The sequence below is a fragment of the Mustela nivalis genome (assembly GCF_964662115.1).
Source record: "Mustela nivalis genome assembly, chromosome: 18".
NCBI lineage: Eukaryota > Metazoa > Chordata > Mammalia > Carnivora > Mustelidae > Mustela > Mustela nivalis.
This window is the reverse complement of record NC_139037.1, coordinates 59,890,626-59,908,649: the sequence shown is the minus strand read 5'-3', so window position 1 is coordinate 59,908,649 and position 18,024 is coordinate 59,890,626. Positions and strand designations below refer to the sequence as shown.

Below are 18,024 nucleotides of genomic sequence, written 5' to 3'. Positions count from 1 at the left end.
TTTGATTTATATGGAATTTCCAGAATAGCTAAATCTATAGAGACTGAAAGTAGATGAGCGGTTGCCTAAGACTGGTGGTGATGGCTAAAGTTTTCTTTTGAGGATGATGAAAATGTGTAGGTAGTTCAGTATAGTATAGTTAACTATAGTGAAAGCCATTAAATTGTCCACATTAGATGGTGAGTGGTATGGCCTGTGAATTATATCTCAATTAAGCTGTCATCGAAAAATGCAAAGAACTTCTATATTTATCAAGTAGAAAAAGAATGAACTTGATTAAAAACATCAAAAATGGGGAAAATAAGAACAAACAAAATAAGATGGAAGGAATAAAATCATGACTGTTTATCATTAATTTAAATGTGTACAGACTGACTTTTTCTATTAAAGCACCTATCAGGGGCTTACAAATCCACGCTGTTCAAGAAACATACTTAAAATGCAAAAGGGATTGAGAATGTATCAGGTGAGGAGATAACATGCAAAAGAGAAAGCCGGAATGGCAAAATTCATCACAGACAAGTTGGGTCTAAAGCTATAGGTACTAAGATGAAGAGGGACATTTTTAAAGGCAGAGTTTGGAAAGAAGATGTAAAAGGTATAAGCAGGTATACATCTAACAACATAATGCCTAAAGACTTTAAAAATGCAATAACAAGGTAAAATTTTAGCTTTTCAAATGGGAGTATCTACTAGAAGGAGGGAAAAACAAGGACACACAGAAAATAGACATCCTGGGGCGCCTGGGTGGCTCAGTGGGTTAAAGCCTCTGACTTCGGCTCAGGTCATGATCCCAGGGTCCTAGGATCGAGCCCCACATCAGGCTCTCTGCTCCGCGGGGAGCCTGCTTCCTCCTCTCTCTCACTCTCTGCCTGCCTCTCTGCCTACTTGTGATCTCTGTCTGTCAAATAAATAAATAAAATCTTTTTTTAAAAAAAAGAAAATAGACATCCTTATTTCCCTCGGGAAATATTTCTTTCTTACACATAAGGAAAGCCATATTTGTAAAGATTAATTGCATAGTAGGCAACAAAGGAAACCTTTACAAGCCTTCCAAATTAAAGATTTAAAGAACAGTTCTTTGATCACAATCCGGTAGAATCAGAATTAGATAACCTGGTAACAAAAAATTGAAACTACAGACAAGTTAAGAAATACAGTTTTCAGTCAAAGAAGAAATCATAAGACGACTGAAGAAAATCTTGAAATCAATGAAAAGGAGACTATTTCATACCAAAACTTACAGAAGACACCAGAAGTTATACTCTAAGGAGACTTTAGTGTCAAATATCTTCAATTTCAAACATTTTCTTGAATAAAAGAAACTACTCAGTTAAACCCATCAGAAAAGGGCAGCTCAATCAAAAGAAAGGAAGTAGTTATAATAAAGATAAATTTTTAAACTAATAAAAAATATCAGGGGCAAATAAACTCAAAGTTGTTTTTATGAAAGACTAATGAAATAATTAAAAAAAAAAAACTTCACATGCCCTATTAAGGATAAGAGAGGGGGAAGATGGGATGTGGAAGGAGGTGGGGAGAGAGGGAAAGGGGATGGGGAAAGGGGGGTTTCAGGGAGGAGGGGACAGAGAGAGAGTTGCAAAACAGATAAGGGTTGGGAACAGAGATATAAAAGCAAATGCATAATATAAAAGAATCACTAAACTGCAAGGCACTTTATACTAATCAATTTGATAACCTAGAAGAAACGATGATTTCCTAGGAAAACAAAATCATCCAAATGATTCAAGAATGGAAAATTCAGAAGATGAGTTCCAAGATCAGACAGGTTTGCAGCTGGATAACTGTCATTCTACTGTTAAATGGCAACAGGCAATTAAACAATAATAAGTCAATTCACTTGATGAAGCTGAGCACAATTTTAATACCCAAACCTGAGAGGGAGGAACGGGGAAGCTATTAACAAATCTGGCTTAGGACAGATTAGTTAACAGAAACTGAACTAATGTTAGCAAATAACAGAAGTCAGGCATCTATCAAAGGACTATATCCTGAGACCAACTTGGATTCATTCCAGGAAAATAAAGGGAGCTCAAGACCAGAAAATCAATAAGATTTACCTCATCACTAAATTAACTGTGAAAAAACTCTTAAGACCATAGCAATAAATGCATTTGATAAAAAAAAATAAAGGCACCTGATAAAAGGTGAGCAGCCATTCTTTATAAAAATGAAGGTAAAAACAGAAGGACGTTATGCAGGAGGGATTATTAACTGGGAAGCACTAGATCAAGAGGTAGATAAAATAAGCCCATATTTGTTAAACAGTGACAGAGCCCCATGCGTGCGTGGATAGAGGCGAATGAGCTCATGGATGAGCACCAGGCTGTCAACAGGTATTATAGGGACAAAGGCAGCGGTGAGGAGAGGAGAGTCTTAACAACAGGGAAGAAGGTAAAAGGAGGATTGCAGTTAAAAATTGTGCATGATACAAACACATGCAAATAAGACGGGATATTTTCCCGTATATAGTTTTTTAAAATCCTGCACACATTACTGGAACTACCAACTCTTGCTTTCAGCTCCGCAGCCCTCACGTGCTTTTCCAGTACCAGGATGCAGGGGTAGATCCCCCGTTGGTGAAATCCTATGTCATTGTACTCCTAAAGGGACAGGTGAAACAGCGCAGGGGCTGGAGGTCGGAAATCAGGCATCCCTGCGCCCACCTCAGCTCCCTGCTCGCCCAGCCCCCACTCTGAAGCAGCGGGCACTTGGAGCTGTTAAGAAGCAGGGATCTGAGCAGTTCTCTGGTTTCCCCTGGAGCCATCTGCATCCATCATATTTCCCACAGCTCTCCCCGAGTGTTGGTGCTGGCTCCCCCCGAGTGTTCCCTTAGCTCCTAGCACACCCTTCTTATGAGAGCACCTAGTACTCCCCGTCACAGTGCTCTGTCTGTCACATGCATCCATTGATCGACTTTGTGCTGGTTGAGGCCTGGAGCCCCCTCCTGTTAACTTCTCAAGTCCGTTTCTAATGCAGCAGCACCTGGCACTTAAGTACCCTGTCAGTACCTGCCAAATGAATGAAATGTACTCAAAACATAGTATGAAGTCTGCGTTTTGAAACTCCTTTTTGGAGCCGTTTGCTATCATTTTCCCAGGCAATTTAAAAAATTTCCAGCCTTGCTGCCAATAACCTGAAGGGGTAAAGGAATGCCGGCGTGCCCCATGGGACATGTCACTCTGGATGGTCCTTCGGCAGCAGGGACTTTGATAGCGCTCTTCCAAACCCAGCAGGATGGTGGAATGGGTACGTGGCTGAGTGCCTCCCGGGTCTGACCTGTGTGACGCCACCGGGTGCCTGCAGCTGCCCTCTGGAAGGTGTTGCTTTTGCGGCAGAGCCAGAGGGCCCCAAGCATGTGTCTGTCTCCAAAGTCCTGGGCATCACATCACAATGCCTTCCTGAGAAGCAGAATCAAGGACAGTTGCTGATCTTCATTCCTTCCCACCAAAGGTAGCTCATACACCATCTTTGGAAGTTGGAGCCAGGGGGTGCCTGGGTGGCTCAGTCGGTTAAGTGTCTGCCTTCAGCTCAGGTCATGATCCCAGGGTCCTGGGATTGAGTCCCACACATTTGCCTCCCTGCTCAGCGGGGAGCCTGCTTCTCCTTCTCCCTCTGCCATCCCCCCCCCCACTTGTGCTTTCTGGCTCGCTGTGTGTCAAATAAGTGAATAAAATCTTTTTTAAAAGTTTGGGCCATACTCTTTAGCCATTCTACTTTCCCTGGGGTAATTTGCCACCTCCCTGAATTTACCTGCATCTTTCCCAAAATCTACTTATCTTCCAGCCTTCTTGACCATAATGAGTCTATACATTTTCAATAGACAGTGTGAACTTACATTAGACCATCTCTAATCTCCAATTAGGTTCTGTTCCGGGATCCCACTGGAATTCTACGTGCCTGTCCCCTAAGATTCCATAAATTGTGGTCCAGTTTCCCAGCCAGCCAAGGAAAGCACATGGGAAATCTTGCTGAAGTATGAGTAAGAGCCAACAAAAGGGAACATATTTATCTGCCTCAAATGCTGGGACCTGAGGAAAGCAAGTTTCATTACAGACAAATCAGGATGGAGGTGCAGATTGCTTTTTATGTCACTCTGGAGTGGAGGTCTGCCATTGATCATTAAGGCCATTTCCTGCAATGCACTCACCAAAGTGATACTCACTTCGGAGTGGACAAAACTTAGGAAATGGCCAAGGGGAGCTCTGCTTACACTTTACACTCTCAGCATTTATTTGTATTATTTTCTTTATAGGGCAGTATAGAGACTTGAGACCACATTGAAAAAGCAAAGCTTGTCATCCTGTGGCCTTGGGTCAAGAATAGAGATAGTGCTGCTCATGTCAGTTTCAATCTCCAGTGGCCAAGGGTTTGATCTGATGCTCTTTCAAGTTTTCCCCATAGCCTTTCTCAAGCTCAATGGCCAGTAATCGCACAGGAGATTTTAGGGCCCTCTCAAACTTCTGTTTTGCTATCTCTCCCCAGCCTGCTTCCTCTGCAAAAGTCACCACTTTGCCTGTGCATCTACCACCTCTTAGAGCTTTTGGAATCAGCCACGAATTGCAGTGCTGATTCCTTCCATGACCACATATTGTTTACAGGAAAACTCTTCTTCGTTATGCCTTGCCAGTCAGAGTGACGGTTTCATCCACAACCTGGACCAGGTTCGGGAATGTTCTACACATAAATGTGAGCAAATGTCTTCTGTATTGAGAGACATGTACATTCTGTAAATGGACTCTATTGAAAAACTAATACATAGGGTACACTTATGTCCTGACCCAGCTGGAAGGAAGCACTTTACTTCCATCTTTCAGAAAATTGGTGTAACACATTGATTTTCATAACAAAGAAAGCAGTTTTGTGTCCTCTACCAAAAGACTGTCATGGTAAGCAATAAATTGCCTCTTTGGAGTGAACAAATTAATAAGATATTTTCTAAATTTCAAAATAACAAAGACAGAACGATGTCTGTAATGCTAAGTGCATCCCCTTAGTTGCAGGACATTGTGTCATGGACCACCTGAGCAATGACACATGGCGGCCGGTAGTCTGATTCACCTGGCAACCTGTTAAAAGAAAGTCTTGCACATGACAAGCTTTCAATAAGACACTGACAAGATGGCCAGGAAGCCAGCCTTAGCTGGCTTTTTCAGGTGTCCAGACATCTAGTCAACCTACCTCACCAACTCATCACCATGCTTACTGGAGTAAACCCAATCTCTTCCTTCCCCCCTGGAGATGGGAGAAGAGCCACTCACACGTTTGTATGGAATTCTCATTCCCCTTCGCTCTTTCCCCACATGGCGCTGTCTGCAAAATAAATAAACAAATCTATATGTCACCCGGAAGTTCCTGGGTCAAATTACACAACTCGGACAATTTTGGGTCACTACAGCCTTTTGTTTTTCTCTCCACCTTAAGCCTTCTGGGTGACCAACAGCTATCTAAAACTCATGTTGCTGCCATATGCTGTTGTTCTGCTTCATCTTCCCAGTAAAGTTCAGTATTTTTCCCTAAAGTTTGGTTTATCAGTATCTCCAGCGTCTATCTCCAGCTAGGGTCATGATCCCAGGTCCTGGGATCAAGTCCCACTCTGGACTTCCTGCTCTGCGGGAAGCCTGCTTCTGCCTCTGCCTCCCATCTCTTATGAATAAAAAAAGAAAATCTTTTAAAAAACCATTTCTATCTTCCCACTTTTAAAGATTAATTCTAGGAATTATTGCTATAATTCCAAGTGTCCTATCTCTTTCTTAAAAAGTCTTCTCCAGAGCACCTGGGTGTCTCAGTTGATTAAATGTATGACTCAAAATTTTGGCTCAAGTCATGATCTCAGGGTCATGGGATTGAGCCCTTAGTGAGGCCTCTGTGCTCAATGGGGAGTCTGCTTCTCTCCTTTTCCCTTTGCCCCACCCCCCTACTCACATGTGCACACACGTGCTGTCTCTCTCTCTCTCTCTCTCAATAAATAAATAAACAAATCTTTAAAAAGTCTTCTCCAAAGGGAGTTTGACAAATAGTCCAGTAAGGGGCTGGAAGAAAATATTATAAGTTTTATTCATATTTCATGTCATCCACTTAACTGTTTAACTTTTGCATGTCATTTATAATGTGCATAATAATTTAGAGTAGTAGAGTCTATAATTTATCAAAAATTTGCTTAAATTGGTGGTATGTACGCAAATATTTTTGTATGTATGTATGTATGTATGTATTTACGTATTTATTTATTTTTGTGAAAGAGAGGTGCACAGTAATAAAAGGAGATCACTGCTCCAGGGACCCAGATATTTCCCCAAGTCCTGTTTCCTTCCATTCCCTCTGGGCTTCATTAGAACCCCTTAACACCAATCTTGTCCCTAAAACACGCCCTCTGCAGCACCAAGTTCGAATGCTTAACTCGGGCCATCACTGCAGGCTGTACCGGGATGACCTTAGGGAAAAGGGTGGTGGGTCTCACGGGTTAGCTGTGTCACCTCCATGAACAGTCCTTTGTTCTGAACAGCTAGTGCAGCCCACGTTTGCAATCACAGGCTCTGGCACCAGAGTGGGCGTAGATCCCAGCTGGCCCCTCAGTAGCAATATGGCTTTGGGAAAGTTGTGTCATTTCTGGCCCAGACTGAAGGCTCATCCATAACGTGGAGGAAAAGACAGTGTGACCCTCAGTGGGCTGTTGAAAGGATCACGAGATGGTTCGACTCAGATGCTCCGAGGTACCCAGCACACAGTAGGCCCACAGTAGAACAAAAAGTTGTTCTATTGATCTTATAGTTACTATTACTCATACTAACAAAACTGATCATTTAAGATGATTTTCAAGCGAAGTGTCTTTGCCTGGATTTCTAAGATTAACCTACTTCAAAATGAATTCTGCTCTACTGTGAAAAACGAGCTAACCAGCAGGTTTCTTCTGCATCTTTTCTGAACTTTTTAGGATCCTCTCTAGAGAAAGGTTCTAAAGGAAGGCAAAGTGCAGAAATACTCTTGCTTCAAAGGATGTGTAGGAAATGATTAATTTTGCCAAAAAACAGTGCCTTGAACATTTGACGAAGCTCACTGTAGACAGTGTATCCCTCCAGGATTCATAAGTTGAAAACTCAATGTCCAAAGGGACATAACTAGGAGATGGGGTCCTTGGGAGATGTTTAGGTCATGAGGGTGGAGTCCTCATGGGCGAGATTAGTGTCTCCATAAGAGAGACCCCACAGAGATCCCTCGCCTCCTCCACCTTGGAGGTTATAGGGAGAAGATGGTCATCTGTGACCCAAGAAGTGGGCACTTGAACAGACACGGAATCTTCCAGGGTCTTGATCATAGACTTCCCAGCTTCCAGAACTGAGAGAAATAAGTATGTCTTTAAAGCACCTAGTTTATGGTGCTCTTGTTACATCAGCCCAAACTAAGATAAAGCTTGTCTCTTATACTGAAAAATAACACAAATGTTAACAACAATTAAAAAAAGGAACAATGTGGCCAATGACATATAATGAACATCATCTCTCCTCTACAGAGCCAAGAGCTTAATTAGTTTCAGGCAACTCAGTAGAGTATGATTAAACCAAAGAGCAGCAAGATGTCTAAATGCTCAAGTCCTCTGCCTCCTACTTTTCTGTCAAAACAAAAGAAAATCCCTAGGCTGGTTTTGGTTGCCACCAAGCACAAAACGGCCAAATTCCAAATTAGAAAGCTCTGGGGTTTAATTGTGGATGTATGGAATTACATAGAAGCTCTCTTTGATCATTCCAAAGGATGTTTCCCTCAAAGGTTACAAATACATCTCAGCCTACCAACCATCTCAGGCCTACCACAAAAATTATATATGTATATATACACTTTTAGCATTTTAAAATGTGTCTAAATTTCAGTTTCGGATCCAGTTTTGACTATTGTTATGGGCTTAGTTGGATGCCCCCAGATTCCTACATTGACGTCCTAACACCCAGCATCTCAGAATGTGGCAGTATTCAGAGACAGGATTTTTAAAGAGGTGATAAAGGGAAAACGAGCTCACTGGGGGTGGGCATCAAGCCAACAGGACTGGTGTGCTTACAGGAAGAAGAGATTAGGACACAGACAGTACAGACTGAAGGACAATCGTTTGAAGACAGAGTGGAGAACACAGCTATCTGCAAGCCAAGGAGAGACGTTTGAAGAATCGAACCCTACTGCCACCTTGATCTTGGACTTCCAGCGCCCAGAACCATGAGAATATAAATTGCATGTTGCCTAAGCCACCCGGCTGTTGATATTTTGTTTACGACAGCCCATGACTCAGAAATTTGAGGACCTCCCCCCAGACTTTATCCTGAAGTTCTGTTTCAGCTTCAGGGGCTTGTGTAATACTACTGTATCAAGGAGGGAGGCTCCTGCCATTCCCTGCACTGGGTCATTGAGACACTGCACAGCTGTCCCCAGGGCTGGCTACATAATTTACAAGCCCCATGCAAAATGAAGATATAGGGCCCTTTGGGCAAAAACAGGGAGGAAGTGTTTGTTAAAGGTATAAAAATAGAAAGCTCATTTCCTCCATGGTCTGTCTTCTGAAGGGGCATGGCTGCTGTTTTCTATTTGCATTTAATGTCATTCCAAGCAAATAAAAATTTTAAAATGTGATTATGGGCATGATTCTTGCCATTCATCTTCGCAGGGTGCAATGTCAGTGTTAAATAATTCACGCAGGGATTCCACAGCTGGGGCACACCCACGTGCCCTCTTCTTATCAGAACCGTGGAAATTCTGAACAAGACCAGCTCTGCCATCTTTACCTCACCTGGGGACTCACACATGTTCCACCGACCCTGCCTCCCTCGGCTTCCTGATGAGTAAGGAACTTGACAGGATCAGTTGCCGGGGGCTGCCTTTCTTTCCCTTCCCTCCTAAGTCACCACTTCCAAGGCTTGGCTAACACAGGGAGTTGACATGAATGAGAAAGGACAAGACAGGGTTCTGGGCTGCTCACAAGAGGCCACCACCTCCTGCCGGTGCTCAGAGCAAGCTCTGGTCTGTAGGGAAGGCGAGCTCCGGTTGACTCGGTCATAGACGTCACGTGGTGGGCGAGTCTCGTTGACCACCACTCACGAGGTGTCCATTTCCATGCTGTGCTCACCGGGTAGGGCGAGCAGTACATGCAAATAAGGAGGCAAGGAATGGTGGATACCCACAGTGGGCTGTCCCCTCTGCTATGTACGTGCTCCACTGTCCCACCTGTTATGCCCCAATAATGGGTCCATGATTAAAAGAGCGAGACTGACACAAAGCGAAGGTCAAACAAAGCTTTATTTCGCACCAAGCATCAAGAATCAAACTGACCAGCCAGGGCCGCTTTTCTTACAGAGAAGTCAACCCCTCTCTCCTTTACGGACTGGCTTTTAAGGACATAGGCCATGTGGTTGGGCCTGGTCATGCACAGGTGGCCAATGAAATTGTAACACACAGAGAAAACTGCACAGTGATGCTAGGTGACCACTTACCTTTTAGTACATATTTGACCTAGCCTATCACCTTGGTTAGAATTGGCGCCCAAAAGACTCACAAAGGGCGGGACCCATACTCCTTGGTAGCTAGGGAGACAGTATGCAGCCCTCCACTGATCAGATGTCTTACCTGGCCTGACCCACCCTTGTATTTGGGCTTTGTTACCTGAGGTTGATTTCCGGGACTTGTTTTTAAGTAAGTCCCCTGGGAGAAGGGAAGCAGGGACAGCTTAAGGGTTAAACAACAAGGTTATTGTTTAACCTCAATGGAAGCCTCTGGCTAAAATATAAAAATAGAAAATAGGTCCTTACACCACCCACTTCGCTCAAAAAACACAAAGTAAAAAATAAAACTGAGTAATTCCTAGACAGTGAGAGAGAAGCACACTGACTTCACCTTAGAACCCTTCTGAGGGCGGTGCTTGGTGGTTAGGGGGGTGTGAGCGGGTTGGGGGTGGATAATGGGACCTCTGAGGGTGTGGCCAAAGGGCAGGGCCCTTTGGGAAGGGGCTTTCTGGGGGAGGGGCCCTTCTGGGAGCAAAGCCCTGGGTGGGGGCATTCCCTCTGGGGGCAGGGCTGGGAGCAACCCCAGAAACCTGGCCCACAGAGAAGCTGGTCCTGTCTCTCCCTCTGCCCCCTTTCCCCAGGGACCCCTAGGCTTTGGAGACTAAAGTCAAAATTAAAGCCATATGTCCAAATGGTTCATACTGTGATTGGGTAGTGTTTTTAACATATTAATTGACTGGTTTTTCTCAGTATTTGTCAAACCTTTCCCAACTCAAGGCTTTCTCTTAAGCAGCAGCGCAAGGCTGGCCCTTCAGTTGGGTCAAGCTGTTTGGTGATTCTCTGTAAAAACCCACCCTCTTGCGCTGCTCAGGGGGGCAGTGTTGCATCCTAGGATAAACATAAATGTATATCAAATGTGTTTACAAATTATATTTATATGTATACATTCAATTCTATGTTTACATATATATGTATAAAATAAAAATAAAAATATTGTTTAAAAGGCTGTTTTCCGGGGTGCCTGGGTGGCTCGGTGGGTTAAAGCCTCTGCCTTCGGCTCAGGTCATGATCCCAGGGTCCTGGGATGGAGCCCCGCATCGGGCTCCCTGCTCAGCGGGGAGCCTGCTTCTCCCTCTCTCTCTGCCTGCTTCTCTGCCTACTTGTGATCTCTGTCTGTCAAATTAATAAATAAATTTTTTTAAAGAATGCTGTTTTGCAGGGAACCTGGGTGGCTCAGTCCTTAAAGCGTCTTTTTTCCACTCAGATCATGATCTTAGGGTCTTGGGATGGAGGCCCACATTGGGCTCCCTGCTCAGCAGGAAGCCTTCTTCTCCCTCTCCCACTCCCCCTGCTTGTATTCCTGCTCTGTCTCTCTGTCAAATAAATAATTTTTTAAAAAGAAATACTTTATTAAAAAAATATATGTAAAATGCTATTTTGCCCTCTATCCTGGTAAGATTGAACACATTCCTAACAAGAGATCTTCCTTGACTCCGTGATAAAAATTTAACATTGTCTTAATGAATCCTCACAACATCCGCCTCCCCAACCCTTCTCAGATGTTACAATTAAGGTTCAGTGAAGTCCAAACACTGGGCCTGAGGTAATATACCCAGTATGTGGCCTCTTGGCATAGTCTAGCAGCCCAAATTGGGGGCGAGGGTGTTTGAGTGTCGTTGGCCAGGATGAAAAAGCTGAAAGATGAAAAGAAGGGTAATCTTGCTTTTTGGCCCAAAAAAAGAGGATTTAGAAAGAAAGAGACCTGTCGCCCAAAGGAGGAGGCTCCCCACTGATCCCGGCTGGGCAGGAGTCAGAGCAGAAGGGAAACTCCCATCACCAAGGAGAATGGGCTTCTCCTTCATACAAAAGCATAGGATCCCTCTCACCTGATATGTTTCTGTCCCATAGTCATCCCCCTGTGCCTGCCCCATAATAGCATTCACAGGAAATGGCTGAGAGATACATTCAACTTGCAGAATTATAGCAAATAAAGTAATCTTTGACCCATCCTGGGAGCTTCTGATTACTGGGAGGGGCCAAGCCATCCTAGGGCAAGTGCACTCATTTCAAGAACCAGTAAAATGACTCCAAGAGTATCATAAGGGCTAGTGATCATGACTGGTCCAGAAATATTTCTGGGAGTCCCTTTTAACATCCCTCCCATCATTTCTTCTCATCTCCAAGGGAATGGTACTTAGGTATTCTGAAAGAAATATGCATGACTAGTAAACTGTGTGTGACCCCTGCCGCCCAATTCATCCCTCACCAGCAATTAACACTGATGGTTTGAAGGATGGCTACTCCCCTGGCAGGGCAAGAGCTGAAGCAGAATGTATGGGGCGAGACGACTCTTCCCCCTGGATATAAATAATTAAACCCAGTAGCCACCCTTCCTGCCTGGCCACTGTCATTTAGGTATGGCTGATTATCCCTAAATGGGAATGAGATGGGGGCGGGGGTGGGGGAGGGAAGCAGGTGACGGTCAAAAAAACTACAGTAGCTGCCACTGAGGGTCCAACCTGGCATTAGACTGAGCTCAAGTCCTGATTCCATCATATACGAGCTGTATGAACTTGGAAAACTGAGTTCAACTCTCGAAGCATCTGCTTTGCCCCCCCTTGGAGTGAGAATAGTCAGTAGTATTGACTTTACAGGGCTTATTAGGAGGATTAAATTAGATACTGTTCATTTAGCACAGTTCCTGGCCTATAGAAGGCACACATAAAAGTTGATTATCGTTTTTATGGACCTCCAACTTTAAGCCTTCTATAAAGAACCAAATGATATCTCTGAAAAATACCAACTGCCTACAAGGTTGTAGGGAAAGTGGTATCTATGTTGACCTGATTAGAAAAAAGTGGAAAATCTCTCTTGTTTAAACCTTGTTGAAAATTTTCTAAACTCTGTCCGCTCTTCTGCTTTAGTAATTAGAACAAACGTTGGAGACTCGTGGTTTTCTGGTAATTGAGTTGCTCGTTGTAACGCAGGGCAATTCGACATTAGTGTTTATTTAAAAAATTACCGCAAATGAAGATAAATGGTGAGACGTGCACTAAATTTGATGAAAATCCTGACGTGTTTCTTCTTGGGATTCTCTCTCTCTTTTTTCTCCTATGATCTGAGAGCGGATTACATTCTACTTGGGTGATGGCTCAGGTCAAATGTGTGGTTTTGCAGGTGCCTAGCCTTTCACAGACAACCTTGGAAGAACCATCATTGTCTCTAAGAAAACCGAGGGAAAGATGCGATTTTAACACTCAGCCTACAACAGTTCAACAATCTACCAATGTGAATTTAGAAACGCTGAGCAGGTCCCCCTTCTAGTAAGTAATATCTCTCCCTTTTTTCTTATAATACCTGAGTTTCTACAACTGAGCAATCTACTCTTTTGTGTAAAACAGCTTCCCAGGATTGTTTTTCCTTTAAACGCAAGTAAACTTTGGGGATGGCACTCAGATCCCTTTCTTTTACTGGACAACTGTGGAGCAGGGGTTGGGTGTGTTTCAAGAGGGAAAATATCCACAAGGGGACAGAAAAAGGACATAAATGTACAAAATCCCATTTTTCAAGAATGTAAAAAGCTAACTTCCAGGGGAGCCTGGGTAGCTCAATTGCTAAGCATCTGCCCTTCGGCTCAGGTCATGATCCCAGGGGCCTGAGAATCCAGCCCCGAGTCGGGCTCCCTTCTCAGCGGAAAAACCTGCTTCTCCCTCTCCCACTCCCCCTGCTTGTATTCCCTATCTCATTGTGTCTCTGTCAAATAAATAAATAAAATCTTTTAAAAAAAATGCAAACTTCCAATATTTATTTTTTTCCTTTGCTCTAAATATCTCAAGGTTCACTTGTTGAAAGCAATTGATTGAAGCCCTGGGAAGAAGTGGTAGATTGAAGCACTCATCAGAGTTGTTTGTGCTGCTTTGCAGGGGTCTGGCTGCACTAAATTATTTCAAGAAGTATTAATTATCTAAGTCACTCAGAAGAAGCCATTTACCTATTTCATTTTCTTTTTTTGAAGAGAATCTTTTTTTTATAAGATTTTATTTATTTGTCAGAGAGAGAGTGGGAGCGAGAGCAAGCACAGGCAGACAGAGTGGCAGACAGAGACAGAGGGAGAAGCAGGCTCCCTGCCGAGCAAGGAGCCCGATGTGGGACTCGATCCCAGGACGCTGGGATCATGGCCTGAGCCGAAGGCAGCTGCTTAGCCACCCAGGCGTCCCCCTATTTCATTTTCTGTGGTTCTTGATCCTTCCCCCAAATTCTCACAGGCCTCCGCAGCTGGCACAGAGTCTGCTCCCATAACTATAATCCCTGTCCCATACTCTCACCTCCATCATACATCATACATACCTGATAAAACCCCACCTTGGTAAAAACCCAACCCTCTGTCCACCCTACGTCTGCCCCTGGCAGCTGAAGGTGGTTGATGAGAAAAGCAACGATGCTAGAAGCTTTCACATTAAATTCTCTCTTTTTTAAGATTTTATTTATTTATTTGACAGAGAGAGATCACAGTAGGAGAGAGGAAGGGAAGAGATCACAGAGAGAGAAAGGGAAGCAGGCCCCCTGCTGAGCAGAGAGCCCGATGTGGGACAGGATCCTAGGACCCTGAGATCATGACCTGAGCCGAAGGCAGTGGCTTAACCAACTGAGCCACCCAGGCGCCCCCTGGCTCCAACTTCCAAAGATGGTGTATGAGATACCTTTGGTGGGAAGGAATGAAGATCAGCAACTGTCCTTGATTCTGCTTCTCAGGAAGGCATTGTGATGTGGTGCCCAGGACTTTGGAGACAGACACACGCTTGGTGCCCTCCGGCTCTGCTGCTAAAGCAACACCTTCTAGAGGGCAGCTGCAGGCACCGGGTACGTCACACAGGGTCAGACCCGGGAGGCACTCAGCCATGTACCCCTTCCACCATCCTGCTGGGGTTAAAAAATTTCCTATATATATTTTTAAAAAGAACCAGAATAGTGGGAATGAATGAAAAATAAAAGTTTTCCTATGAAGTAGTGATAGTTTTCTTGTAGTACTTTTTTTTTCTCTCTCTCTCTTTTTTTTTTTTCTTTCTTGGTTTGTTTTCTGGGGAAGGGGCCTGCCATGTGGGTTTTCAGTCATTGATGTTCCCTGACTTAAGTCCTCCTGCCCCCCTCAAGGGGGTGGGCTCTGAGGAAACTTTTTTTTTTTCCAGGCTTTTGTTCTCTGGCGGTTTTTTGTTTGTTCACTTTTTTTTCTCACTTTGACCGCTTTTGATGGTTTTTGTAGTTTTAGAGGAAAACAAACCGCACCCTGATCTCCCTCTCAGAGAGAAGCCTCAGTCTGGCTGCAGAGCCCAAATAAGTTCCCCCTTGGCCACTGGCAGAGCAGGTTCCAAGTCGCTGTCCCTGGGGATGGAGGATCTTTTGCTTTTACCCAAAAGCACGGCAGCAGCAGCTTTGGGCACCTCTAGACTGCTAGAGAGGTTCCAAGCAGCAATCGCACACTGAGATTTTCCCGCTGGCCCGGGCTGGGAGTGCCCGGTCTTTCTGGGTCTAAGAGCGCCCACCTTACATGCACCAATTTCAGGGAAGGCAGAGGTTCGCGCGCGGGTCTCAGGCTCTGAGAATGGGGCACAGGTCCGAGAGCACCAGGTTGGGCCTTCGCGCACCTCTCTGGGGCGAGAGTTTGGTGCAGGCTCTGAAACAAGGGCCTGTATCAAAGGGCACTGGCTGGGCCTTTATACCTCTCTCAGGGGAGTATCTCAGGCTCTATAGCAGGACTCTTGCATTCTGCCGCCTGGTGTGGCTCCCATCCCCTCACAGGAAACGGACCCCATGCATTCTCTGTGCGCTGGCAGCTTAGGGACCAAGAGCTGGTTTCTCTGCCGCACTCTCTGCCTCAGCGCCACGGGAGGCTGTCCTGGGACCAGGGACTTAAGCCCCTGTCCCTAGCCGCCCCGATTCCCACAATTTCCCCTGAGATTCTTTGCTCTTTTGGAGTGCTTTCAACCAGTCTCCGAGTTAATGCTGGTCCCCAGACGCAGGGCACTCTCGCTCGTATTGGGGTATTACTTTCCAACTGGTTGCCTCTGGTAGCTCCCTCCCCCTTTTGTTTATCTTCTGATATCAGTTCACAGTTCCCACTCCGCTTTACCTGCCCCCTGCCTTCTTCTCCCCCTGTAGAGATCCACACGTGTATAATTCTGATCTCAGGCTGATTTCATGGGTGATTGGAGTTCATGGGTGATTGGTAGGTAATCAGCTCATTTTGGGGTACAAGTTGAAAAGATGCCTTCTAATTCCGCGCCATTTTGTCCCCCCTCTTAACTTTTTTTTTTTAATTTTATTTGACAGCACAAGTAGAGGGAGAGGATGAAAGAGAAGCAGGATCTGCACTGAGCAGGGAGCCAGATGCAGGGCTGGATCCCAGGATCCTGGACAGATGCTGCACTGAGGGAGCCACCCAGACACCCTTTTAGACCTAGGATGCAGGTAGGAGAAGCAAGCCAGGGGTTCCTTGGCCCAACACTAATGACCATGGCTCAGACAAATCCATCTTCCACTGCAGGCTTCCAGATACTCTGCGAAGGAGACATTCCCCTTCCTGTCCCTGAATGCTCTGCCAGTTCAAGGCAGATTCATGTTTCTGAGGGTTCCTCTTTGGTCATTCTGTCAGGGACAGCCAAGAGGGCTCCAAGATCCCAGCCCTGAACTCTTTCCTCTGCCCTTGATGACCCCAGAATAGATCAATTCAGCAACTGTCAATCCATGCCAGGCCAGGGAACAAACACAGCAGTACACAAGATCAACTCGCCTTGGTCCCAGGAGCCTGGATTCCCCAAGGAAGGCTTCACCTGGTCTCTGAAGGGGATTCCGGGGGTTCCAAGATGGCCATGGGTGGAGCCCACCAGGTAGACAGGCCCCTGGAGAGTGTCCACTGACGCTGAGCAGACGGAAGATCCCCTCAGGCCTTCCCTCGCGGCTCCACTGTGCCCTGGGGAGAGAAAAGGGCCAGCCACACCGCACCGGGGCCGCAGCTCGGCCGCCCAGGAGCAGCAACGGGCCTAGCCTGGAGCTCAAGCAGTGGCAGGGAGGCCGCTACTGAGCGGGGGGGGGGGGGGGGGGGGGGGGGGGGGGGGGGCTGGGGTCCTGGAGTCAGCAGAAGAGCAGCGGGAACCGGCAGGGGGCGCAGCCAGGCCCCTCACCGGACAGGACAGACAGGAGGCTGGGCGAGGGCGCGCGGGCCTGCAGAGAGGCCTGCACTGCTGTTTGCCGCCCCCCACCCGCCACAGCTCGCCCGCACCTGCCTGCCCCGCCCACCGCCTTCTGCGGGCCCAGCAAACTCACTGTGCAAGTAGCGCCTCCCGGGGAGGCAGGGGTTCTGGGCTGGCAGGGTAGGGCGCGGGGGAGTGCATCGGTGCCCCGCTGACTCAGGTACTGAGGGGCTGGGGAGGGGTAGGGGCGCTAGGGAGAGAGGGAGGCTGTGTCCCTCCTGCCCACTGCCACCTGCTGCTTCGTCCAAGGGAGCGGGAGGGGGGCCTGGCAGACAGGTTCCTGCTGGCCTGGTGCTCCTACACCCCATAGCCCTTGCCCCACAGCCCTTGCCCCACAGCCCATGCCCCACAGCACTTGCTCCACTTCTCTGTATCCAGGGAACCCATGGGGCCCTACTGACATCAAGGAGCCCAGCACCACTGGGCTTGTCTGACCCCCGGAGAGACGCCTGTGCTGACAGGCTTCTTTTCCAGAACTTGATGGAAAATTTTGTCCCTCAGAATCACTGGGCTCCCCAACCCGAGAGGAGCTGGCTCTGCCCGCACAGCCTGGGCCCCACTGGGCCCCCTCCACCTCAACTGCCTTTTACCCAGGAGCCCCAGGATACCATTCCTTTCTGGCCCATGGACCCCTTCCTCCCACCCCCACCCCCACACCTCTACCTTGGGCCTGCGATCACCCTGGGATCACTTCCATCTCCGGCCCCCTACCCCACAGGTCCTTGTCCACCTCCAGGCCTGACCCCTGGCCCCTCTCACCTCTGGAGTCACTGAAACCCTTCCACTTGGGGGCCACTGGCATCTGCGATCCCAGACTCCCGGGACTCCCCTCCACCTTGGAGCTCCCTACCCTGTTTCCTCTAGGAACTGCTGTGCCTAGAGCACCGAAACCCCACATTCTCAAGCCAGCTGTCTTCGGGCAAGGGACTCAGGTATCCTCAGAGTCCCTCCTTTCCGGGGCACATACTCCTCTCTGTGCAGGAGAGACCAGAGAGAACAGGCTTGGGGATCCTTCACTCTAGCTGGATGGAGGGGCAGAAGCTGGGGTGTGTGTGAGGGGGTGCTCACAGGTGGCCTCCCTGGGTAAGGAGCTTCCAGGAGGAAACTTCAGGGCGAGGCTATGATGTGGAAGCCTCAGGAAGCACTGGCTGCACAGACTCCAGGCGCCTGGCTTGGGCAGTGGGCATTTAGTGGCCAGAGCCCTACAGGACCAACCCTGTCCAAACCCACCCCACCATGGCCGGCTTTTTTGTCTTGAATTTGCACAGCAACCTTTT

The 18,024-nt window shown here is 46.8% G+C and overlaps 1 protein-coding gene across 4 annotated transcripts in view; it reads left to right on the top strand.

Annotated features, from left to right (window-relative positions):
• The window catches only part of LOC309853130 (conserved oligomeric Golgi complex subunit 2-like), a 41,259-nt gene extending 32,625 nt beyond the window's left edge, over positions 1–8,634 (top strand). For 2 of the 4 annotated variants that reach the window (XM_082710944.1, XM_082710943.1), the window contains exon 6: positions 8,074–8,634. In XM_082710944.1, the coding sequence (XP_082567070.1) occupies positions 8,074–8,227 (154 nt within the window). In that variant the 3' untranslated portion in view covers positions 8,228–8,634. Of the gene's footprint in view, positions 1–4,622; positions 4,771–7,886 lie in introns of those variants that run through there. The other 2 variants (XM_082710945.1, XM_082710946.1) reach the window with 2 other exon arrangements.
• The last annotated feature ends 9,390 nt before the right edge of the window (positions 8,635–18,024 follow it).